Source organism: Callospermophilus lateralis, chromosome 17 (genome assembly GCF_048772815.1).
Source record: "Callospermophilus lateralis isolate mCalLat2 chromosome 17, mCalLat2.hap1, whole genome shotgun sequence".
In the NCBI taxonomy this organism is placed as follows: domain Eukaryota; kingdom Metazoa; phylum Chordata; class Mammalia; order Rodentia; family Sciuridae; genus Callospermophilus; species Callospermophilus lateralis.
The window spans coordinates 38492777-38519116 of record NC_135321.1 but is presented as its reverse complement, the minus strand read 5'-3'; the positions used below and the strand labels follow the sequence as shown (position 1 = coordinate 38519116).

General features: G+C 36.9%; 1 protein-coding gene across 1 annotated transcript in view; it reads left to right on the top strand.

The window, feature by feature from the left end:
- Window positions 1-24074, top strand: part of Rnf125 (ring finger protein 125) — a 39844-nt gene extending 15770 nt beyond the window's left edge. The window contains exons 2-6 of the mRNA XM_076836958.2: window positions 2697-2850; window positions 7277-7371; window positions 10688-10778; window positions 16400-16507; window positions 19642-24074. Coding sequence (XP_076693073.1) covers window positions 2697-2850; window positions 7277-7371; window positions 10688-10778; window positions 16400-16507; window positions 19642-19728 — 535 coding nt within the window. The 3' untranslated portion in view covers window positions 19729-24074. The remainder of the gene's footprint in view (window positions 1-2696; window positions 2851-7276; window positions 7372-10687; window positions 10779-16399; window positions 16508-19641) is intronic.
- Window positions 24075-26340: the final 2266 nt, after the last annotated feature.

Here is a 26340-nt window from a genome sequence, read left to right as displayed (position 1 = left end):
GTTCAAGGGAAACCAAAGAGCAAGAAGAGTTTAGAAGCTATCTGTGCTTGTCCATTACTAAAATTGATCATCAGAACACATTGAAATGTTACCCAAATGCTCATTGGCAATACAATGGGAAAGAAATTTTGTTACATTCACACAACAGTCTTTACCAAATTAGAATGGACAATCTCAAGTACACACAGCAATATGGATACATCCCTTAATCATAGTATCGAATTGAAGAAGGCAGATCGGAAGACTACACATACCAAATGATTCCATTCATACAAGGTACAAAATAGCAAAAATAAGTTTTGCTGTTAGGATTCAGTGATTATAGCTACAAAGGACCATAAGCAAGAATGGCAAAGCTGTAAGTCTGAAGATTGGTACATTTAATAAATATATTATAACATTTTGAATATTAAAGTATAGATAATGTTTTTTAGTGTTGTTGTTGTTTGGTACCAGAGTATTTTACCACTGAGCCACATCCCCAAAGTCTTTTTATTTTGTTATCTTAAGACAGGGTCTCACTGAGTTGTTTAGGGTCTTGCTAAGTTGCTAAGGCTGGCCTTGAACTTGGGATCCTCCTGCCTCAGCCTTCTCAGATACTGGGATTACAGGCTTGGGCCACTGTGCCCTGCTTAATTTTTTTAACTCAGTGATTACATGGGAAAGATCAGAATTGTGACTGGAAGCTAGGAAGAGGGGAGATTCTGGGGTGTGGTCATGCTCTACTTGTATGGGTATGTTCTCTTGGTGGGTCACATTTCATTGAACTATATAGCTTCAATATGTAAACTTTTCAATATGTATGACATATTAACCTTTTGTATTTGGTTTTGTTGGAGATCAAACTCAGGGCTTTGGGCATGGCGGGTAGAACCCCACCAGTGCGCTACACCCTTGAAAAGTTTTAAGTTTTTTTTTTTTTTTTGTTACCGGGGATTGAACTCAGGGGCGCTTGACCACTGAGCCACATCCCCTAAATAAGATACAAAACAGGGCTTGTATCTTATTTAGAGACACAAGCCCTGTTTTATATCTTATTTAGAGACAGAGTCTCACTGAGTTGCTTAGGGCCTTGCTTTTGCTGAGGCTGGCTTTGAACTCTCAATCTTCCTGCCTCAGTCTCCCAAACTGCTGGGATTACTGGTGTGCAACACCGTGCTCGGCTAGTTAAAATTTTAATATGTACTAATACTCCCAGATAGATATTAAGTGCTGAATAGTTTAAGAGGTACCTGATCATGCTAATGTATATAACTGTTCTAAAATGCTCGTTTCAATTCATGTACACTTAGCCTTCAACAGCTCCTATAAATAAGTCAAGATTTTCTGTGAATTCTATTAAGATTTTATTATGATACCTCTAAATAAGTCAGAGAATATATTTCTTGGCTCAGAGGTCATTCCTAAAGTGGTGACTTTGATTAGTTAATTTTCAATATCAAGGAATGACATTAAAATGATTTTCAAAAGAATTATAGTCAGCTAGTGGCACCTGCTTGCAGTCTTTGCTATTTGGGATGCTAAGGCAGAAGGAATTTTATTTCAAGCTATCCTTGACAACATAGTGAGACCCTGTCTCAAAAAAAAAAAAAAAAAAAAAAATGCCTGGTATTTTTACTTCTTTGACTTGCTGCTATTTTCTTCCTCCTCCTCCTCCTCCTCTTCCTCCTCCTCCTCCTCCTCCTCCTTCTTCACCTTCTCCTTTTTTTTTGGTGCTGGGAATTACACCCAAGTCCTGGCACATACTAGATAAAGTCCTCAACCACTGAGCTACATCCCTCCAACCCTCTGCTATTTTCTTATCCAATGCACACAAAAAAAAAAACCACGGACCAAAGACCAATTTTCCAACAATTGAGGTAAAGTAAGATTAGGGAAAAGGAAAAACAATAGTTATTTTTTAGTTAGTTTTAAAAAATCACTTATTTTTCAATTTGTAAAATTCATTAATTAGTTAATTAATTTGGGTAACAGGGATTGAACCCAGGGATTCTTAACCACTGAGCCATATCTCCAGTCTTTTTTTTAATTTTTAATTTTAAGATAGGATTTCATTAAGTTGCTTAGGGCCTCACTAAATTGCTGAGACTGGCCCTGAACTTATGATCCTCCTGCCTTAGCCTCCGGAGTTGCTAGGATTACAGGTACGTGGTACCAGCCCCTTTCTTTGAGTTAGTGGGTTTTTGTTGTTGTTGTTGTTGTTGTTGTTCGTTTGTTTCTTTTTTTGTTTTTGCTACTGGGGATTGAACTTGGGGGCACTCGACCACTGAGCCACATCCCCAGCCCTATTTTGTATTTTATTTATAAACAAGGTCCCAGTGAGTTGCTTAGCACCTTGCTTTTGCTGAGGTTGGCTTTGAGCTTGCAAACTTCCTGCCTTAGCCTCCTGAGGTGCTGGGATTTTAGGCTTGCACAACTGCGTCCGGCCTTGAGTTAGTTTTAATGCTCTTTTGCTCACTCTGTATTCTTACTTTTGTTTACATAAATGCAAGTACTTGAGGTGAGAGCATGTGATCTCAAAGAAGTCTCACCAGGAAGGTGAGCCATTCTCTGGGAAGTGTAGGATGCAAGTGGACCTATATTTTTGGGTAGTATGATTGATAGTGCACATTAAATTACAATTTATGCAAACACATGGTGGTGGCTCTTTTATGTCATTCAAGGAAAGTGACATATTCTTGGTTTGTTTTGGGTAGATTCTGCCGTTCCTGTATTGCTACCAGTTTAAAGAACAACAAGTGGACCTGTCCATATTGCCGGGCATATCTTCCTTCAGAAGGAGTTCCAGCAACTGATGTGGCCAAAAGAATGAAATCAGAGTACCAGAATTGCACTGAGTGTGACACCCTGGTATGTGACATGCACATGTTCACCGTTACTGGCTTAGGTGACTGAAAAAATTACCACTTTTCCTGTGCTTTTCTTTTCAAATATTTTTAGTTATAGATGGACACATTATCTTCATTTTGTTTATTTTTTGTGTGTGTGGTGCTGAGGATTGAATCCAGTGCCTCACATATTCGAGGTAGGTGCTCTGCCACTGAACCACAGCCCCATCCCACCTGTGCTTTTTTGTGGTTGTTTTGTTTTGGTACCAGAGATTGAACCCCCAGGAGTGATTAACCACTGAGCAACATCCCCAGCTCTTTTTATTTTTTATTTTGAGACAGGGTCTCTCAAAATGTTGCTTAGGACCTTGATAAATTGTTGACTTTGAAGTTGTGATCCTCCTGCCTCAGCCTCCTGAGCTGCTGGGATTACAGGCAAGAGCCACTGTGCCTGACTTTGCCTTTCCTTTGATCCCATCCTACCCAGCTTTTCTAAGTGCTTTATCTCAGCCTTTGTACTGGCATCTCTCCAATTTCATATGTATAGGCAGCAGATGAAACAGACCCCTGTACTATGTTTGCCTAACTTTTCAAATAATTTTTTTTTCACCAAAAACTATTGGAGGTTGAATCTAGGGACATTCTACCACTGAACTACATCCCCAGCCCTTTTTTTTTTTTTTTTTTTTTTGTGGTGCTGGGGATTGAACCCAGGGTCTTGCACATGCCAGGCATATTTCCACCTATATTATTCCGATCCCTGTAGTCTTCATTAATCACTTCCTCCTGGTTGTTATTCTCCACCTTTGGCACTATACTAATCTGATCAGTTAACATGGAGTCTTGGAGTTCATGTAAAAGATTCTAGATTTTGCTCTAAAGGCAATAGTAAGCCATAGAAAGAATGTGAGCATTTGAATGCCAAAATGGAGCTTATATTTTAAAGATAGTCCTCTAGTATTTGCATAAGGAATGAGTTTGGAGAGGATGAAAGGGAACCTTGGAATCAGGTGGCTATTATGCTAGGTCAGGTAAGGAAGCTGGATCAGGACGATGCATTAGGTATGGAAAAAGAGATTGTTTCAACGTATAGTTAGGAGATAGAATTGAAGAAAAATGGTATTTGACTGGTGTCATTAAATGAAAGAGGTGACATTAATAATTAAATAATTAAATGACATGAATAAATGAAGGTGCTAATAAGGTAGCAAATTTGAAGAGGAATCCACAGAGATATGTTTGGATATGTTAAGCTTGAGCTGCCTAGGGGAGATGCTGGGAGGGTGTATAGACATCCCAGTCCAGAGATCAAGAGATTTCTTTAGGGAACCTCTCTTGATGGTTAAATCTTTTTTTTTTCTTTTTTGTACTAGAAATTGAACCCAGGGGTCTTTTACCACTGAACTGTATCCCCAGACCTTTTTATTTTTTACTTTGAGACAGAGTTTCACTAATTGCTGGCCTCAAACTTGAGATCTTCCTGCATCAGCCTCCCCGAGTCCTGGGATTATAGGTGTGTGCCATTGCATCCAGCTCTTGACTGTTAAATGTAAACTGGAGCCCTGTCCCACTTTTCCTTAGAACCCTGTGCTCTCCCTTTATACTACTTACCACTCTTTTGTGGGTTTTTTTTTTTTTTTTTTTTTTTTTTGAGTTCCATTAGGGTAAAGATGTTGGCTATTTTGCTGACGGTACCTGTGTCCAGTCCTTGAAACTGGAATTTTGCCCCCATCATCCAGAATAGTAAAATAAAATTATCAAAATGGAATTTTAGAAAAACATAAAGCAAATGAAATCTAATTCCAGGAGTCTATATACAAGACTGTTCCTTGCTTTTCTGACTCAGACAGATCCGGGGCCAGCTGAGGGGTTAATAGGGATGGAGCACATTGCTTCAGCCACGAGCTCCTCACAAATTAATTCTTTCTTTTTAAAAATATTTATTTATTTTTTCGTTGTAGTTGGACACAATACCTTTATTTTATTTATTTATTTTTATGTGGCACTGAGGATCAAACCCAGGGCCTCGAATGTGCTAGGCAAGTACTCTACTGCTGAGCCACAACCCCAGCCCCAAATTAATTCTTACTGTGGAGGCAGGAAGCCCCCAGAGGCAGAGTGCTGGCATCTTAGCTCCTTAGCTCCTGAGGAGGACAGACCTCCTGATTCTTTCTGCTTGGCCTTCCTGTTGGGTGGGGCCCTCATTGTCTTCGAGTAGGCCATTCCCTTCTGCCTTGTTGCCCCAGAAACCTAGGTGGCTTACCTTCATGTGTCAGCCACAGCTGGGGCCTGGGTAGCATAGCACTTCCTCCAACACTGTACCACCACCTGCAAATTGGCTCATAGTCAGGGCAATGCATTTTATATGTTAATATAAAACTTTTTGACTATTTATGTAATCTGTTCATGGCTACCTGACTGGAATTTATGCATGGTCTTTGGGGTTCAGACACCCTGAGATCAAACACTTAATTCTCTCAATGCACTCAGTATGATTTTGGGCAAGTAATGAATCTAAGTTTTAGCTTACCTTTTTGTAAAATAAGGGAGAAGATAATGTTGCTACAGAGTTGTTGTGAAGGTATATTATATAAATGTGTCTTTTAGCATAATATCTGGAATATAGTGAAGTAAAAATCAAAAGCTTTTTACATTTTGGAGAAGAGATTATTGCTTATTTTCACTTATTTTGTCATCATACAAAATTTAGCATGTACAAGTCAAGCTCATGGTATTCCATTACCCACTTCTTTCCCTCACGATTGACATCTGTCAGGAATAACAGCATTCTCTGCATTATCCTGGGTAGAAATCTTCCTTTTTTCAACCACCACCCCTATATATGATTAGTCACACGGATTTTGATTTATCTTTGAGGAACTTATTGCATATGTTCTTCTTTTCTATGCTATTCCTGTTGCCAGGTAGGCTGCATCTTTCTATGGCCATTTTAGACTTGGCTTATTCTTCAGAGTCTGGGCCAGACTGCCACTTCTCAAGGCCTGGCCATAGTATCTCACTGTGCCCTATTAATTTCCTGTGTATCTGTGCAGCCTTCTTCCTCTGTTAGATTACCAGCACCTTTAGAGCAGGCATGTGATTTATGTTTCTTTTGCCATCGCACTGTACAGTGTCTTAGATAATTTTGCGTGTAGACCATGAGCTTATCAATTCATCTATTCGTATACAGTTCCCAGATCAGCAATTTTCCTGAGGAATGCTTATCTTTTTGAACAAAGAGTTCAAAGAAAAAGACATATTTGTTAACAGAAGTAGCAAGGAGATTAGAGGACTTTAATGTGTAAAGCTGGATGTTAAAGGTTGTAAACACATCTGTAAAACAACCAACTATGTCAGCCCTTGTTTTTATGTTTTAAACAGATATTGTAAAGCAAGGCTTATGGTTTTACTTTTTTACTACCTTTTATTTTGCCTTTTGTTCAGCAATGATAACTGTTTCCTTGACACAGTAAATTTCACATTTGAGGCTGAACTTCCGCAGCTTGGGTAAAATGAAGCACAGCGGGTTGACTACTGTACCACAGCTCTACAAAGCTTCCTTTAGTACAAGATCTTATCAGAGTTCTAATGAAACCTTTGGTAGAATGTGTGTTATGTTAGCAACAGATGCCTCATGGTTAGCATCTCTGAATGTATGTCTGTAGGAACAAGGGCTCTTTATTCTGCATTAATAAAAATGCCCTGCAAGAGCTGTTTTTTATGTTTGCTCTTCATGGGACCATTAAGTATGCTATGCATTGTGAATTCATATCGTGCTACAGGGTATGTTATAAATCCATGGTATTTATATCTTTACTAAGGCACAGGGTTTCTTACCATTTTTTTTTTTTTTTTCCTTTGGGTACCAGGGATTGAACTCAGGGAGACTTGACTACTGAGCCACATCCCCAGCCCTATTTTGTATTTTATTTAGAGACAGGATCTCACTGAGTTGCTTAGCGCCTCACTTATGCTGAGGCTGGCTTTGAACTCTCACGATTCTCCTGTCTCAGCCTCCTAAACCTGGGGACAGATCTAAAATTCATACATTTATTTTTCTCGCCTCTCTTTACTTCTTTTCTGTTTCTTTTTCCTTCTTAATTTTTTCCCTTCCTTCCTCCTTTCTCTTTTTCTTTACTAGTTTTTTTTCTCTTCTTCCCGCCCCCCAATCTATTTATATAATGGCATGCAAAAAATCATTTTCAATTACTATACTTCTTTTCACTTTAAAAGAATAATGCTTTTACTAAACATGTAAGTCCTCTTAGTATTGGAGAGACTTAAAAATAGCATTATTCTTCATCATGCCTCACTCTGTGGTACTGTTTCATGAATGCATCCATTTATTCAGCTGACCCCCTGGTATGGTTTAACTTGAAAGTTATAAAGTTGGGTCACACAAAACTCCTTTTCAACAGTGAGCTTATTTTGAATTTGCTTTTCCATAGGTTTGCCTCAGTGAAATGAGGGCTCACATAAGGACTTGTCAGAAGTACATCGAAAAGTATGGACCACTACAAGAACTTGGGGAGACAGCAACAAGGTTTGTTTTAATACAGCATAATTTAGGACTAAATTTGATATATCTATAAATAATCTATGATCTGGAAAGTTTGACATTTTTTATTATGAAAATATGGGGTTATGATTAGGTTCGTCACCGTAATACCTGGTGCAGGTGATTGTTTGTTAATAGTAATCATTATCAAATAATTTTGCTCTATTTTAAAAATTGCATAGGGGAAACCAACTGGAGATTTGGGGCAACTTCCTCAAACGAGTTTGTATTAAGGAAGACCAAAAATAGAATGCAGAACTTAAATTTCTGCTAGGCTCTGTTCTCTAATAGATTCCTGAAGTAGTTTGTGGTGAAAAGATTATTCACCTTTACTCTTTTCTTTTTCTTTTTTTTTTGTGGGGGGGTGGAGGTGGGTACCAGGAATTGAACTCAGGGGCACTCAACCACTGAGCCGCATCCCTAGCCCTATTTTGTATTTTATTTACAGACAGGGTTTCACTGAGTTGTTTAGCGACTCGCTATTGCTGGAGGCTGGCTTTGAACTTGGGATCCTCCTATCTCAGCCTCCTAAGCTGTTGGGATTACAGCTGTGCACCACTGCACCCAGCTCATCTTAACTCTTCCTTAAAATACTATTTTATTTCTTTACATGTGAGTTGTAACTCTTTCTTTCTTTCTTTCTTTTTTTTTTTTTTTTTTTTTTTTTTTTTTGCACCAGGGATTGAACACAGGGGTGCTTCACCATTGAACCACCCATTTGAACCACATCCCCAGGCCTTTTATTTTTTGAGACAAGATCTCATGAAGTTGCTTAGGGCCTTGCTAAGTTGCTAAAGCTGGTCTTGAAATTGCAATTCTCCTGCCTTAGCCTCCCAAGTCACTGGGATGCAAGCCTGCATCACCATGCCCAACTCATCTTTATTCTTTTTTTCTTCTGTGGTACTAAGGAGTTAACCTAGGGGAGCTCTATTACTGACTTATATCTCCAGCCTTTTTATTTTTATTTTGAGACAGGGTCTCACTAAGTTGCAAAGGCGGCCTCAAACTTGCAATCCTCCTGCTCCAGCCTTCTGAGCTGCTCAGATTATAGGTGTGCACCACCACACCTGGCTCATCACCTTTCCATCACCACTGCTTGGTTTCCCAGCTCCTTCTCTCTCATTTTACTAGTTTCCTTTAGAAGGAAGTGGCATCTCAGTGTATCTTCTAACAAGGGAAGAACAGGCCTGGGTCAGGTATCATGATTCCTTTGCCTTTTTGGTTGGGTGATCCCTATGTGGGGCTGAGAAAGGGTGGAGGTGGTAGTCAGTATAATGGAGGACACTGATTATTAACTATTTTTTTTCTTTAAAAAGGAAAAAGATGGGAAGGATAGTTTAGTTGTATCAGAGTAATTAGAAAATTTGACATATGTCCCTGTTAACAAAATTAAGAAGTGATTTGTATCTCTTGCTTAGGTCATGGCTTTGAAACCATTAAATCTACTTATGCACAGTTTCCCGCCATTGGTATTCAGTATGATTTCTTTCTCTTTCCTGAAATTTTAGTTCTACATATTTTAAGAAATGTACTCAAAATAGTAAACATCATAACCTAAAGTCTAAGTGATCACCCCTTTCCTTTTGTTCTACTAGACACTGCCTTGCAGATGTACCTGTTCTTACAGATTAGTTTTATACTATGACGTTATACATCTTAAATGAGCACTGTAGCTATAAGCAGACTTTGGCTTCTGCAGGACTGACCACAAGGACCCTTGAGAAGGAAGGATAATAAGTGGGTTAAGAAAGTGTGTGGGTTTGATTGCAAGGTAGATGGGCTTTGTGAAAATTTAAAAATATATGAAAGCTAATTTAAATCCTAATTTCTTTTGCTGGTTATAATTACATAGTAAAGAATTTTAAAAATAGATGGAAGTGGAGTCGTAGCTCATCGGTGGAGTGTCTGGGAGGCCCTGAGTTTTATCCCCAGCACTGAAAAAAAAAAAAAAAAAAAAAAAGAAAGATAAAGAAAGAAAAGAAAACGAGGAGCTTGTCAATCAGTTTTATAGGCCAGATTTATATTTTCATTTATGATCGAAATCTTTGCTTTATAGAAGAATTAACTACATGATTCAAATATTGACAGCTCTTATACAGGAAATTTTTCCAGAGTAACAGTCTCGGGAAACAGGAAATGACATGTATAATGGAAAAGGAGCAAAAGCTTCAAGCTTCCGTACTGTTGCTAAGAAATTAAGGCAATGTTGTCTAATAGAAATGATGTTGATCACATTTAATTTAAAAATCTTCTAGTAGCCACATTCAAAAGATTAAAAGAAACGAGTGAAGCCCTGTGTGGTGGGGCATGCCTACAATCCCAGCCACTTGGGAGGCTGAGGCAGGAGGACCGCCAAGTTTAAAGCCAATCTCAACAGCTTAGTGAGACCCTATCTCAAAATGACAAATATTAAGGGCTGAGGAGTTTGGTAGAACACCCCTGGGTTCAATCCCCAGATACTCCCCCACAAAAAAAAAAAAATAATAATAATAGAAAAGAAACTTTTAATATATTTTCTTTTAATATATTTTAATATATTTTCTTTTAATCTAATATAGTCAAAGTATCATTCAGACATGTAATCAGTATAAAAATTATTGACATAGTTCACATACCCTTTATTACATTAGACTTTGAAATTCCAATATGTAAACTCAGTGGTTGAACACTTGCTCAACGTGCTCTTACATGCTGAGCACGTAAGCCTTGGGTTGAACAGTGTGTATTTTATACTTCCAGCATATGACAACTTGGACTAACCGGATTTCATATGTTTAATAGACATATTGGACAGCACAGATGTAAGGGATAATTACTAAGTACTCAAGAGGACAGCTGCAGATGAATTTTCATTCTTCATTGGAAACTAAGAATGTGTAGTGGATACCCCTTAATGATGCTCGTGGAGTTGGAGAACAAATAACACTCATATCAGATGGTACTTGAATTAGGAAAGAAAAGAAGAAAAAGGTAACTGAGAGCTGGGTGCTGTGATCATCAGTTTCTCAGTTAATGGGTGTTGGATTACACTTCTCTCCCAAAAGGAATAAGGAGCTTCAAAAATTCTATATAACTCTCTGCCCTGTCCCTGTTAGCACACACATTTACATTTCTCACAGGGAAAAACCTAGGCACAAGCAACATTATCAGGAGAGGAAAATAGTATTAAATCAGAAAAGAACTAGAATTAGATAATCTACCTAACTTCTCCTCCTTCATTTCCATTTAAGTGATTGATTACTCTCTAGCTGCCCATGGTTTTAGTAATGTTTGGAATTCTACTCATGTTTGCAATTTCCAGGTGTATATGTCCGTTTTGTCAGAGGGAACTGGATGAAGACAGTTTGTTGGATCATTGTATTACTCATCACAGATCAGAAAGGAGACCGGTGGTAAGGACTTTTATGACTGTCTTTTAGCAGTATTTTAATTTAAGATGCATTAGAAAATCCATTTAATAGATTTAGTTTCTTCTTTTACTTCTTCCTCCCCCTCTCTTTCTTGTTTTTCATGTGTATGTATATATTTGAAGACTGAACCCAGGGCCTCATGCAGGCTAGGCAACTGCTGTACCACTGAGCTACATCTTCAGCCCTAGAATTTTAGACTCATTCATTCTTACTCTGCTTTAACTGTTCTCACACATGGTTCCCTAGTAAGGGAAGTCTAGCAATAAACAAACAATATTGAATCCTTTTAAGAAAACACTTAAAATTCCTCCAGGAAGAAAAAAACTACCCATTTTGAAGCACAATACTCCCATCATAAATGTAAGTTTTTAAGTGTCTTACAAAGTTAAGAGCAGAGGTAAGAATTTTTTTCATTTAAGAAACGTTAATTTTAAGAAACCTAAGACATTCTGTTATTCTGTCTTTCTCTCTGAAATACTTTTATTTTTTATATCAGACAGGGATATTTTCTCCTGACATTTCCAAGGACTCTCACTCTCTTTGACATTCCAAAAAAAAGAGACCAAGTGGACCACAAAAGAAGAAGCGTTTTTTTATAGGCTCTCTGTAAAGCATACAGTCCTGAGTACTAATTCCTTATGAATCTAGATTGTGCTAAAGATGGTAACTGCTTTATAAAGTTTTCCAAAATGAAAAAAGTCTTTGTTTTTAGATCTCTCAACATCTTAACTTTCCATCTGTATCTATTGATGTTTCTCTTACCCAACAGTTAAAATAAAATACAGTGCTCCAAGAATGCTTAGGTTTAGGGAAGGATCAAGCAATGGTGCACATCTGTAACTCAGGAGGCTGAGGCAGGAGGGTTGCAAGTTGGAGGTCAGCCTGGGCAACATAGCAAAAATGTGTTTAAAAAAAAAAAAAAAAAAACAGTTTAAAAGGGTGGGGATATAGCTCAATGGTAAAGCACCCCTGGGTTCAATCCCCATTACTGGGGGAAAAAAGTTAACAATTATTTTAGATAATTGAATGCTATCAGAGCTATTCATTATTTAGCATTTTACTAGCTTTAAAAAAAAAGATTAAGACATACTCTGGTTTGATAATGATTCTCAGTAAAATAAAATCCTTGAAAGACTTTTCTCTGTAGGTACTGGAATTAAGAAAGGTGATCCTAACCACATCCTAGGTATTACAGCCAGAATTTCAAACTTATTTCCTTCTATTTCATCTTTTTTTTTTTTTTTTAAAGGAAATCACATTTTCTTTAAGGCAATGTTTCTCAACCATTCTGCATCAGAATCACCCAGAAGGCTTGCTTAGGCAGAGATGCCTGGGTCCTGCCCACTAGAGTGTCTGATTTAGTCAGTCTGGGCTGGTGTCAAAGAATAAAGAATTTGCTTTTCTTTCTTTCTTTCTACTTATTTTTTTCCCAAAGCTGGACATTAAACCCAGGGCCTCATACTAGCGATCTACCATAGAGCTACACCCCCAGCCCCCACATTTGCATTTCTAATAAGTTCTTTCAGGTGATGCAGATGCTATAGGTCTGAGGACCTCATCCTGAGAATCACTGTTTTCTTTAAAACATTGAAGAAAAGTCAAGCTAGACATATGACTGATTTTTCATTGATTGCTGTTGTTGACCTGTGTTGAATATTCCTAGAGACTTGGAGAATAAATATCCTTCCAAAAGGATCTTCTCATCTGATTAAAAGTGGAAGGAAACATTTGTTTCCAACCATATCGGCAGTGGATTTTATTTTAGTCCCCTTAACACATCCTATGTCAGGAGATCTATCCCCTTTTCTTAGCAAGGAGATCACTTTGGGTCCTCAGTTTAACCATCTGTAAAACAAAGGTAGAGAACATCACTCAATGGTGTTGGTTATTTTTGGCATTTTAGTTTCTCGAGAGAAGAGAACAATTAATGAAGATTTATTACATGCAAAGGGACAATTTGTAATCAATAGGCCCAGGACCAGAAAATATAAACCCCAGGGCTATGAGAGGTCAAATGAAGGCACCAGTAGGAAAGGATGAGGCTCTTCCCTAAACTATCAGCTCACAATTCTGTACCAGCAGATGTCCTCATCTGCTGGGTGTTGGCCTATGGTGGCAAATGGACTGTGAGCTCATCTACTGAGGACCTGCCCCTTGGGGGAATTTTAGAAATAATTCTCAAACCCCTTTGCTTAAAATTCCATGTTTTCATTATCTCTGCCCTCCACCAAATTCTAACAAGTTCCTTCATGGTTGGGACCAGGGCTCAGTAGTCATTTCTGACTTCTGGCTCTTGGCACAGGGAATACAGAAACCATGTTAGCTGCTCAAGTAAATATTGAACAAAACTGGTCCCAACTTATTCTCCCAAAGGCATCTCCAACCACTTCCACCAACATGCCCTACCTTCAGCTACATTGAGTTTTTGCCATTGCTTAAGCTGGCCCTGTCCTTTTAGAAGTTCCTGCTTTTTCTACATCCTTTCCTCTGCCTGTGATGGTTTCCTCCACTGGCCTGGTTAGCTTATTCTTTAAAACTCACCTCTGTGACCAGCAGTTCTGCTGAGCCTGTTCCGACTTCCTGGGCAAAATTAGTGATTCCCTTTTCAGGTCCCTTGTCCAAGGTCTTGAGTTGTTGTCCGTTCATATCTTGAATGTAGTACCTGCTGTGCTCTATTGAAAGTATCTGCTTAACCCATAACGGCGACCTTTTATTACTGTGCCAAGGACTGGACTTCATAATATTACACAATATATTATTTTAAACCTATCAATAGCCCTGGAGCATAGGAATAATTCTCATTTTGCAGATTAAGATTAATTATTTGCCAAGGATATTTTAGTGGGAAGTTGAGATGAAATTGGAAACTATCTTCTGGATACTGGAAATACTGGAGTCAATACAACAAATGTGGTTTCTTTCTGCAGGGAGCCCCAACTCATTGAGGACAGGAATCATATAGAAGTAAATGTATGACAATTGTTGAGTTCCTAGTACAGATATGGCTTGTTAAGGACATTGTCTCTAAATACAACAGCTAACCCTGCAAGGTGTGTAGTAGTTTCCCCATCTCATAGAAGAGGAAATAATATACCCAAGGTCACACATCTAGTATGGTTTGAATCTAAAGTTGTCTGACTTCAAAAAACTATGTTGTAAGCCAGGGGTGGTATAATTATATTGCACCAATTTTAAAAATAAATAGATAGGAGGTTAGAGTAGAGGAAGGGGATCCTGGGTAGGGAAAGGGGAAGTACTAGGGAATGAAATGGACCAAAACCAAACTATGTTTTGTGCATGGGTGAATGTCACAGTGAACCCCACTATCATGTATAGTTATTATGCACTAATAAAAACAAAAGAGTCATTTTAGTCATTAAGGAAAAAACATAGCGAGACACCACTACACACCTATCAAAATGGCTAAAAAATTTTGACAACATCAAATACTGGTGAGAATGAGGAAAAACTGAGTTATTCACACATTGCTGCCATGATGTAAGACAGTATAGCCACTCTGGAAAACAGTTTGGCAGTGGAGTTTTTTGTTGTTGTTGTTGTTGTTGTTATTATTATTGTTTTTTTTAAAGGTAGACATACACTTACCATATGACCAAGATTTCAAACTTCTAGAAATTTATCCTAGAGAAATGAAAACTTACTTTTATACAAACATCTGTATATAAATATCTGTTGCATTTTCACTAGTAACAACCCCAAATTGGAAACAATCCATATGTCCTCTAAAAGGTAAATGGATAAATAAATTGGGACGTCCATACCATGGACTATTTCTTAGAAATAACAAGGAAGGAACAACTTAGACGGCCCTCATGGTCATTGTACTCAGTGGAAGAAGTCAATCTCAAACAGTTAAATGCTGTCTAGTTCTATTCATACAGCATTCTCATAAACGATGAGATTATAGAGGTGGAGGACGGATCAGTGGGTGGCAGGACTTATGGAGGGAAGAGGAAGTAAAAAGATAGCAGCACAGTGCAGTTCCTTTGTAGTGGCAGGAAGATTTTGTGTTTTGATGTGACAGTGGTTATATGAATCTCTACATGTGATACGATTTCATAAAACTGCACATACACATTTAAAAATTGAATATGTGCAAAAACTGGCAGAATGTAAGGTCTGACCAGTTTAATTTCACATCTTGTACAACCACAAGAATGAGAAGTTATACTCCATGTATGTGTAATATGTCAAAATACATTCTACTGTCATGCATAACTAAAAATAAAAAATAAAAAAATTAAAAGATAAAAATAATGTAAGGTCTGAGCCTAGTTAATTGCCAGTTTCCTAGTTTCAACAATGCACTATGCTGATGTCAGATGTTACTATTTGGGGAAGCTGGATGATAAGGACATGGGACCTCTGCACTATTTTTATAATTTCTTGCAAGTTTATAAATATATCAAAATGAAAAAAAAATGATACTGGGGTTTGAACCCAGGGTTACTTTACCACTGAGGTACAGCTTAGTCTTTTATTTATTTATTTATTTATTTAGATACAGGGTTTTCCTAAGTTACTGAGGCTGTTCTTGAACTTATAATCCTCCTCCTCAACCTCCTGAGTCCTGGGGTTACAGGCATGTATCATGGTGCCCACAGAAACATATTTCTTTAAGAGCCCTAAATGGCTATTAAATTAGAGAAATATGTGTAAATGTTAATGACTAATTCTGGTACTTTGTAACCTGTATTGCTAATGTCAATACAAAAAACTACAGAGCAATAGATATTATAAACTGTAAATGTTCAGCAGTTTTGTCATAAGTATCTCCATTTCTGGCCTAAATAATCCCCTAAAAAGTGAACACCATAGAAAATGTCATTTGTGGGCTTGGGATGTGGCTCAAGTGGTAGCGCGCTCGCCTGGCATGCGTGCAACACAGGTTCTATCCTCAGCACCACATACAAACAAAGATGTTGTGTCCGCCAAAAACTAAAGAATAAATATTAAAATTCTCTCTCAAAAAAAAAATTTAAAAAAAAAAGAAAATGTCATTTGTAACATCAACTTATCCACATACCAAAAAAACTGAGTATTTCAAGAGGTAGGCAACTAATTCAGTAAGTTATGGTCCATCTACTAACTAATATTGTTTAAATAAAAAATTTATGCCTATGGATAGGCATAATTGTACACACCTGTAATCCTAGCAACTTGGGAGTCCAAGGCAGGAGGATTGCACATTAAAGGCCAGCTGGACAACGTAGCAAGAACATGTCTCAAAATGAAATTTAGAAAGGGCTGAGGATGTACCATAGTTGTAGAGCACTTGCCTAGCACATGCAAAGACCTGGGTTCAATCCCCAGCACTGCCAAAAAAAAAAAAAAGATTGATTAAATTATGAAGCAGTTTAATTTTATATATGCAAACAGACAAGGAATAATTTGAAGAAATGAATGCAATTTTATTTGTTTAATATTGTTTTTAATAGTTATGCAGTTTAACCCTACAATATTAAGATAGAGTGAATGGAATTATAAAAGTTAAAATTTACTTTGAATAGTTACTTATTTTTTTAATTATAATGCTATTAATTAAAATTTTTTCTTGAACTCTTGGTGTTGGTTCTTTCCAGTTCTGTCCACTTTGCCGTTTAATACCCAATGAGAATCCAAGCAGCTTCAACGGCAGTTTAATAAGACACCTGCAAGTTAGTCACACTTTGTTCTATGACGATTTCATAGTAAGTATATTTTCTAACTTTCATATGACATTTTAATGCTGTGTATGTTAAACTTACCTTTTAAATCCAAGTGAATAAAATTATAGAGGAAAAATGTGTTTGTAGCTAATGGGTTAAGGATCAGCAGTAAGAATGAAAATATGAAATTTAAGTATTTTATAAATTTGACTATTGATATTAAAGTGGTTTTCTATCCTGGACAAAATTATTTTCTTTGTGATCTAGATAATCATGCATTGTAAATATATTCAGGTTTAATTTTTAAATTATTTTAATTCTTATTCTAGTCCCTCCTTTTACATAGTTATAATTTTTGTGACATTGTGGACTTATATAGCTGAGATGCTCAAAGTTCTGTATCCAATTACTTTTATGAGTACGTTGAATGTCTATAACAGATATGATATTATCAGGCTAGTAAATTAGCCTTCTCATTTTTTATTTAAATTTGATAAAACATAAAACTATTGTTTATTTGAAACATTTTTTGGGCTGGGGATATAGCTCAATTGCCTCACATGCACAAAGCCAATCCTTAGCACCACACACACACACACACACAAAAGTTGTACTCAGAATTGGACCCAAGTACCACTGAGTCACATCCCAGCCCCTTTTATTTTTTTATTTTTATCTTGCTAAAGTGCTGAGGCTGGCTTTGAACTTGCAATCCTCCTGTGTCAGCTTCCCGGTTGAAATTTTTAAACTTAAAATTTATTACAAAAAATGTTAAATATGAAAGTAGACAGAAAAATATAATGAAACTTGATATACTCATCACCTAGCCTCAAACCATGGCCAATCCTGTCATGTTGAATATTTTTGAAGATGGAGGAATAGTTACATACAGTATGAATAGTTTTAATATTTTTTAATATATTTCTCATTATCAGAAATGATAATAGCAAGCAAATTGTTTTACTTTGGTCCATGTGTTGTCATGTGTGGCGAATGCATTGTCTCCTAAGTTTCAGCAAAATAGTGTTAACATTTATTAATGTAGTCGGGGGAGTTACTACTAGTATATTATTCTGAAATAAAATATTTTTATTGTAATGGAGTCAAGTTTGGATTTGCACATAATTTTCGCATGTTTTTGATTGTTTTCTTGTTATACAATTTCAAGATAAAATTTGATCGTTGTTGAAGACTGTTGTTTGAAAAATTTTTCCCTGCTTTCTTATTCATTGTGGTTATCCAGATTGGACCCAAGGAGCCTAGGTTCTGAGTTAGGTCTAAGTAATAACTCTCAGACTGAGCAACCTTGGGGAATGTATTTAACCTCTGAATTTCAGTTTATTTATTTGCAAAGTAGAAGAGTAAAAGCACCTACTCTAAAAAGCTCTTGTGAGGATTAAATGAGAGTGCATAGAAAGTTATTTATTTGAACTTGCAATCCTCCTGTGTCAGCTTCCCGGTTGAAAGATGATAGTCAAGTTGAAGACTGGCAAGGAGTAAGTGGGATTATTAGGACCACTTAAAAAAATTGCACAAGGCACATGACAGAGGCTAAATATTCTCTGCTCAGCTTCTCTAATAGTCTTTACTGGCCCCATCTGGTACACAAGTCCTCAGCATAACCTGGTTCTGGTCCTGTGTTCTTGTCAGTAATACAAAGGGATTCCTCTTTATCTAAGCTCTCTAAGATGTTCTAAAAGCCAGATTGGTTGTATGCCTTTCTGGCCAGTAATGTTCAGTCCATCTTCATCAAGATCTTTAGAGAAAGTATGACTGGTCACTTTGAGAATACTTTCTCACTACTCAAAACCATCTTTACGGGTATGGAAGTGAACTTGAATTAATGTTATTTTGATTTCTGTTTTTTAAGCTACCAGATGAACTATATATGTACTTTATGCATATTATTTTATTGCTTCCAGAAACTCTGTTAAGGTGAATATTGTATTTTTATCCTAATTTAATTGTGAAATATCTGAAGCTCAAAGGCTAAGAAAGTTGCCTAAGAGTAAGCCAGTAATGAGACCAGACTAGTGCTCCACTATGCTTTATGGCTTTCTTTTGGATTTTGTTTCTGTGTTTTAAAGTGGTCTTCCAGGAGATTTCACTTTTTGTTGGTTGTTTATTGTAGAAGAGGAGAGAGATTGCAGAGGATAGGGCTCATAATACTTTATATTTTATTAACAGAATGTGCTGATATCAAGTTTTGAATTCCATTTGGCTCATGGAGAGGCAAGAAAAGCCATTTTTGGTTTTGTTTTTTTAACAAATAGATATTTAGTAGTACTGTTGGCATTGTGAATCCTAGGGGGAGATAAATCTACATCTCTATATATCTATCTGCTTTTTTCCCCTGCAGTGCTAGGGATAGAACCCAGGGTCTTGCACATGCTAAGCAGGTGTTTTACCATCGAGCTATGCCCCCAGTCCCCTAAGGGATGTCTTAACTTACTCCATTTATGTGTTATGTGAAATATAGAAGTCTGCCCAGAATTTTTAGCATTGTGTACAAAACTATTAATTAGGCAGATAAAACTTGAAATTCCAAATCAAGACTATTTTATTATGACAGGAACTAGTTAATTGCTAGTCCAGTGAAGGAAAATAGAAAATGTTCTAGCTCTAGGGCTGGGGATGTGGCTCCAGCGGTAGCGCGCTCGCCTGGCATGTGTGCGGCCGGGTTCTATCCTCAGCACCACATACAAAGATGTTGTGTCCGCCGAAAACTAAAAAATAAATATTAAAAATTCTGTCTCTCTCTTAAAAAAAAAAGAAAAGAAAAGAAAATGTTCTAGCTCTAAAGCTTAAGTCCCGGGCTTAGTGCCAAGCTTTGTGAAACCTTGAACAAGTCAGGTAGCTCAGGGTTTCAATTTCCTGAAAAATGAGGTCTTTGCATTGACCAACATTGTCCATTTCTCTTTTTGGTACCAGGATTGAATCTGGGGATACTTAACCACGGAGCCACATTCCCAGCCCTTTTTATATTTTATTTAGAGGGAGGGTCTCCTTAAATTGTTTAGGGGCTCACTAAGTTGCTGAGGCTAGCTTTGAACTTGTGATCCTCCTGTCTTAGCCTTCTGAATTACTAAGATTACAGGCATGTGCCACTGCAATATCCTCCAATTTCTGATACACTGTTGATTCTGCATATTTCTAATTATTTTTCTTTATTGTAGGATTTTAATATAATTGAGGAAGCTCTTATCCGAAGAGTCTTAGACCGGTCACTTCTTGAATATGTGAATCACTCGAACACCACATAATTTTATTAAGAGGAAGGGGAAAGGGACCATTCAATAGCAACATTTAAAACGCTGCTTGAACAATTGGAGGGAAGTTGTCAAGGTTTGATGGAGAAAAATGTATAACCCAGTTATATGTTTGTCCATTCTTATTGTTATAGTGCATTCAAAAACTGCTTTCATTTTGATGGTTTAAGTCTGTTTTGCATTCTTGAGTTTCTCAGACATTTAACAAGAAATAGTCTCTGTCCGTCATTAATTACGGAAGAAATACAGGCTGAGTATGTAGGTGGAGGATCTCTATTTGTGAAAGGGATGACATCATTTGGAATGCGACATTCATAGTTAGGCAAGACAACTGATCTTTGTTCTATGTAAAAAGAGGAAGAGTGGAACAAAGGTAGACACTCAAGAAATATGAAATCTGTTCCAATGATTTTTTTTCTAATCTTTAATAAAATAACATGAATAATCTTGTATGGGAGTAGGAAAGAAAATTTTGATGTCAGCAGTCCATTTAACAGATATTCTATACCAGATATTACATAATACTATAACAATAAATTCTGTGTTAGAAACGTATGTAATTCCTTGACTTGTTATAACTGAATACATAAGAATTTATCATTATATTTTTAAAATATTTGTAGCTTATTATTTAGAAATTTATATAATATAGATAATTTCTTAAGAATCATCAGTTGATATTTACAGTAAAAGGATTTATACCCATCATTTTTTAATAGAAATCCTAAGGGCTTTATTTTAAATTTTAACCTTTTAAAATTATAAAACAAGGGGCTGGGGATGTGGCTCAAGCGGTAGCGCGCTTGCCTGGCATGCATGCAGCCCGGGTTCGATCCTCAGCACCACATACAAACAAAGATGTGTCTGCCGAAAACTAAAAAAAAGAAAATAAATATTAAAAAATTCTCTCTTTCTCTCTCTCTCTCAAAAAATAAAAAAATAAAAAATAAATAAAATTATAAAACAAAACACCAATGCTGAAAAACAGACACAAAATTTATAGCTAATGCATTATTGTAAGAAACATTCTTTTAGAACTCTGCCAGTCAACCCATTTGTCCTCTTGTATCACAATTGCAATCCCGTAAAAGCAGCCACTACACTGATTTTTACAATAATGACTTTCCTGCATTTTGAATAATTTAATCACCTAGGGCATATCTTTCTATTTTAATCTTATTCATTTAAAATTGTTTCATTTGATTTATATTTCACAGGGACTGGAGCCATAGCTCAGCAGTGGAACACTTGCCTAGCTTGCTAAAGACCCTGAGTTCAATCCCCAAGCACTGTAAACAAACAAACAAAAACAAGATATATGTTTCATACCTCTCTTTGATCTGTAGGTTCCTCCTTCCTTCCTTTTTTTTCTTAAAATTTCCTTGATGAAGAACCTGACTTACAGATTCCCACAATTTGTAGTTACTGATTGAATACTCATGACACAATTCAATAGATGCCTCTGAATATTGGCACATGGATCCAGAGTTTTGATTAGACTCAAGTTTGCTCTTTTTGCAAGATTTTGAGTCATGGTATGTTCTTTCATCAGAGGGCACCTGCTTTTTCCCCCTTTATTTATTCATATATGTTGCAGACTGAGGATTGAACCCAGGGCCTCATGAATGCTATTCAAGTGTTCTACCACTGAGCTATATCCCCAGATCTATTTTTAGATCTTATTTCAAGTCAGGGTCTTGCTAAGTTGCCCTGCTGACCTCAAGCTTGCAATCCTCCTGCCTCAAACTCCCAAGTAGCTTGGATTACAGGCATGCACCACATACTTGGCTTTTTTCCCCCTTTTATGTACCAGTTTTCGAGATGATAAAGGTGTTCATTATCTTCCAGAAATCACTTAAAAAAAAAAGTATTATGGAGTAATATATTTAAACATATTTGATGGACTTCAGTGCATTACAAATATAACTGTATAGAGACTCCGGTTGTTTAATTTTTGGCCATTAAGAGCCTAGTCAAGACAGTTCTGAGAACTTTTGACACTTTAATGGATTCTTGCTATCCTATATGACAAGAAACTTCAGGGTGAACATGTATGTGAACTTGTGTGTTTCCTGCTCCAGATTTTGAATCAGTCATTTCTTTAAGGGCCTGGTTTTTTAGCTGTGAGAAAAGGTATTTCAAACCATACTGTGGACTCTAAGGATGCTCCTTGCTACTAGATTGGTCATTGTTTCAAGGAGAGAGCTAGGAATTATCTGTATGTTTTTTAAAGATAAAACACTTGATAAGTTCCTTTGATATTTCCAAATAAAATTTGGTAGTATAGGGTTTTTACCTAAATTTTCTATTCCAAGAATATTCTATACTTCCCTACTAAAAATCTTGTTTTTCTGGACTGGGGTTATGGCTCAAATGGCAGAGTGCTCACCTAGCACACATGAGGCACTGAGTTTGATCCTCAGCACCACATAAAAATAAAATAAAATAAAATTGTTGTGCCCACCTAAAACTAAAAAATAAATATTAAAAAATCTTGGTTTTCAAGGACACAGAACATGATAGAATAAACCATGATTACCTACTTCTTTATTTACCTTTTACATGCAACTGTGTCAGAATAACAATACTAATACAATCATAACCAATATCATAACCACAACAACAAAAAATTTATTTGCTCTCCCCATTTTCCCTCTTAAAAAGTTGTATTATGTCAACATTTTTAGAACATCGGTGTAATATACTTTAGTTTCTCCCTTTTATCTCCAATTTAGTCTTGCCTCTTCAAGTAATGATATATTTAACATTTGCTACCATTCTTCATTCAATGTTCTATTTTTTGTATCTGGCTCTTTTAGTGACACTTCTAGGATGGAGATTAATATTCCAATCTTGAAAGGAAGAAAATATGCAAATAAAGATTAGTAGTATCAACTCCTGAAGATAAAATGTTATTTGACTTAGAGTTAGCTTGTCATTATAATCACTTAATTTAATTGTAGTCACTGATAAACTTACTTTTCTCCTGGGATATAAATATAATCATACTCATGGTGCCCCAAATTTTCTATAGCAAGTTACCCCTAACTCACTAAGTCTTGCTACTGTTTTTCCAACCAGTACAAGTTAATTGGAAAAATGTAAGGCCAAATAAAGTCTATAGGGCTTCATGTCCTCATTTTACTTTTTATTTTATTGATGGTGCTAGGGGTCAAACCCAGGGCCTCATGCACCTAATCACATGCTCTGCCACTGGAACTGTACCCCCAGCCACATCCTGCATTTTAGATAATGATTTCAAACTTTCTTTCACAGTTGCTAGCAAGTAACAACAGATTTTTAGTTTCACAACCTCTCTTCCTCTAATTTGGGTGGTTCACATAATAAAGCAAAACCTGTTGGACAACAAGAACAAGAAGAGAGGAATTACTTAGAAATAATCATTGAACTGAAAATCTAGCCCTTGAAAAGTAGAACATATTTCTGAGCATAAGTACCTAATATCCATACAATAACTTTGTTAATTTAGAGCAGTACAAAAGTCATATTTATATCTGTAAAATTTGATTTTAAAAAACATAAACTTTTAAAAATCTGTCTTTTAAGTAAAGCTTTAAGTCCTCTCCCACTATTAACCTCAGTGCAATTCTGAATCCTGACCCTGAATTCCTCTATTGATTCTCTTGCCACCTACAGGACAGATTAGGTGCTGGCCACCTGCATTATTCTGTGTTCGGAATTATTTTGAGTTGTAAAATGTTGAAGTGCAAATATTCATTGTTTCACTGTGCCTTTGGTCTTTTGTAAAAGGAGTGCATCATTCATTGTTTTAAAATAACCAATATTTGAAGTTGCTGACTACCAACAAAATTTCACTTGCTTTTAAAAAGTGCCTCAGGCTACAGCTTTTTCAAGGTTGTATAAGGGAAAAACTGATTCACATGTTATTCTTCCAGAGATAAATTCTAACCTATGAAAGCTTATGGGTATTTCTTTTTCATATGTTTTTTTTACTCAGATTTCTAAAATGTAGGTGGAACACCTGGATTAATTGTACATACATGGTAAAGACAGAGCTCCATGTCAGATCTTCTAGGAGATTCTATCTCCAGTGATGTTGTTTGGTTATTGTTATGGGGTGCTAAATGTCTTCCATTATGAAGTGAGCTTATTCCAGTTTTTCAATGTTTATCATGTCATAATTGTATTCTCAAACACTGATGGTATTTTAAAAAGTACTAAGGAATTCATTCTTTTATTATTCAACTGTAAAAAACATCTGTATAATGGTCAGAATTTAAAATGTACAATTCTTTTTCTTTTGAAAATTGCATTATTATGGGAAATAAAGAATGGCAGGACCATTGTTTTCATTAAAATATCTACTGTGTCTATTCTTTCTTTCTTTCTTTTTTTTTTTTTTTTTTTTTTTTTGGTACAGGGGATTGAACCACTGAGCCACATCCTCAGTCCTACTGTGTCCATTCTTAAATATTGATCTTGATAATTTTTTTAGACAAATCTAATATGTGTTTTTCTTCTTCCCTGTCTCTTCCTCCTCCTTCTCCTCTTCCTTCTTTCCCCCCCCCCTTTTTTTTTGTGTGTGTGCTGGGGATTAAACCTAGGACCTCATGCACACTAGGTAAATGCTCTGCATTGAGCTTCACCCCTAGCCTTCACAGGTTTGTTTGTTTGTTTGTTTTTGTTTTTGGTACCAGGGATTCAACTCAGGGTCACTCGACCACTGAGCCACATCCCAAGCCTTATTTTGTATTTTATTTAGAGACAGGATCTCACTTAGTTGTTTAGTGCCTTGCTTTTGCTGAGGCTGGCTTTGAACTTGCAGTCCTCCTGCTTCAGTCTCCCAAGCCTCTGGGAGAATTACAAGGGTGAACCACCAAGCCCGGCTTTCAGAGGCTTTTTAAATTATCAACATTCGGAGGGGCTGGGGATGTGGCTCAAGCGGTAGCGCGTTCGCCTGGTGTGCGTGCGGCCCGGGTTCGATCCTCAGCACCACATACAAAGATGTTGTGTCCGCTGAGAACTAATAAATAAATATTAAAAAAAAAAAAACGTTCGGCAACATCGATCACAAGAATATACATTCATTTATGCCATTAGTTATCAACTGCAGCTATTTTTTTGTCCCAGCAGACAATGGCAATGTCTAGAGACATGTTTGGTTGTCATAACTGGTGCAGATGTTCTATTGGCCTGAGATGTGAATACTGTTGGGTGTGTGGGAGACTCCCTGCTGAAGTTAAGTTTCCAACTCATGAGAACATCAAGGCATCCCTTAGCCCTCCCAAATTCAAAGGTTTTCTCAACCAATCCCTGCAGGACACAGTGTCCACTCGCTGGTCCTGAGTCACCCTGCCAAACAGCACCTGCCACGTCATCTACGCACCCCTTCTTAAGCCCAAGGTTGCAAGCTCTCTCCCTCTGCTTTCTTCCCCTCTTCCTCTCTTCTTCTTTCTCTCCTCTCTCTGCTCTCTTTTTCTTTCTCTCTGCCCTCCTCCTCTCCTCTCTCTGCCCTCTACCTCTCCTTTTCGGGCAGCCCTCCAATAAATCTCTTGGTTGAATCTCCATCTCGGGTGAGTCACTCGCCTTTCAGATACAGCTCAACACTCTACAGTTTACAGGTTAGCCTCTCCCAACAAAGAATCTGCCCCAAATATCAACAATGCCAAGACTTAAAAACCCAGACTTGGCTAAGGTGATGCTGAGCACCATGCAGTTATTATTGGTTCTGCTAGCCAAGGACTTCACTGAAATTTAAAAGGTAAGATAGAAGGGCTGGGGATTGAGCTCTGTGGTAGAGCACTTGCCAGCATGCATGAGACCTTGGGCTGTGTTCCAGGCTCCTTGTGCATACATACACAAATACTACTAATAATAGTAATAAGAAAATGCAAATATCACACTACCTGCTAAATAAATACTAAGCTTTAGTTGGCTCTAGTTGTCATGTTACATTTGTTTCATAATACATGGAAACTTTTTAGATTTTGAGAGTACACACCAGAACAAAGGTGTTACTCATATAACCTGTGGTAACTTTTATTATTAATTATTATTTGAAATAATAAATTAATTTTTTTGGTTGACACAATACCTTTATTTTATTTATTTATTTTATGTGGTGCTGAGGCTTGAGCCCAGGGCCTCACAAGTGCGAGGCGAGTGCTCTACTGCTGAGCCACAACCCCAGCCCCTAACCTGTGGTAACTTTGCTGACATCCTAAAAGGTAGAGAACCCAGGATCACTTGAGAAGACTTAACTTATATTACTTAGATGATGATGATGATGATGATGATGATGATGATGATTTTGGTGGTACTAGGAATAAAACCCAGTTCTCACCCCCCACACACACACACCTTTTTTTATACAGGGTCTTGCTCAGTTGTTCAGGCTGACCTCAAACTTGTGATCTTTCTGCCTCAGCCTCCTAAGTCACTGATATTACAGGTGTATGCCATTAAACCAGGCAGATTATCTTTATTGACAAAAACCTTACAGAGGAATACCTGTGTCTGAGATACTTAGTAAAGAAACAAAATATTAAAAGAAATATTTACTACTTAAAAAAAAGGTAAGCTGGGAGCGGTGGCACATGCCTATAATCCCAGTGACAGGGGGTA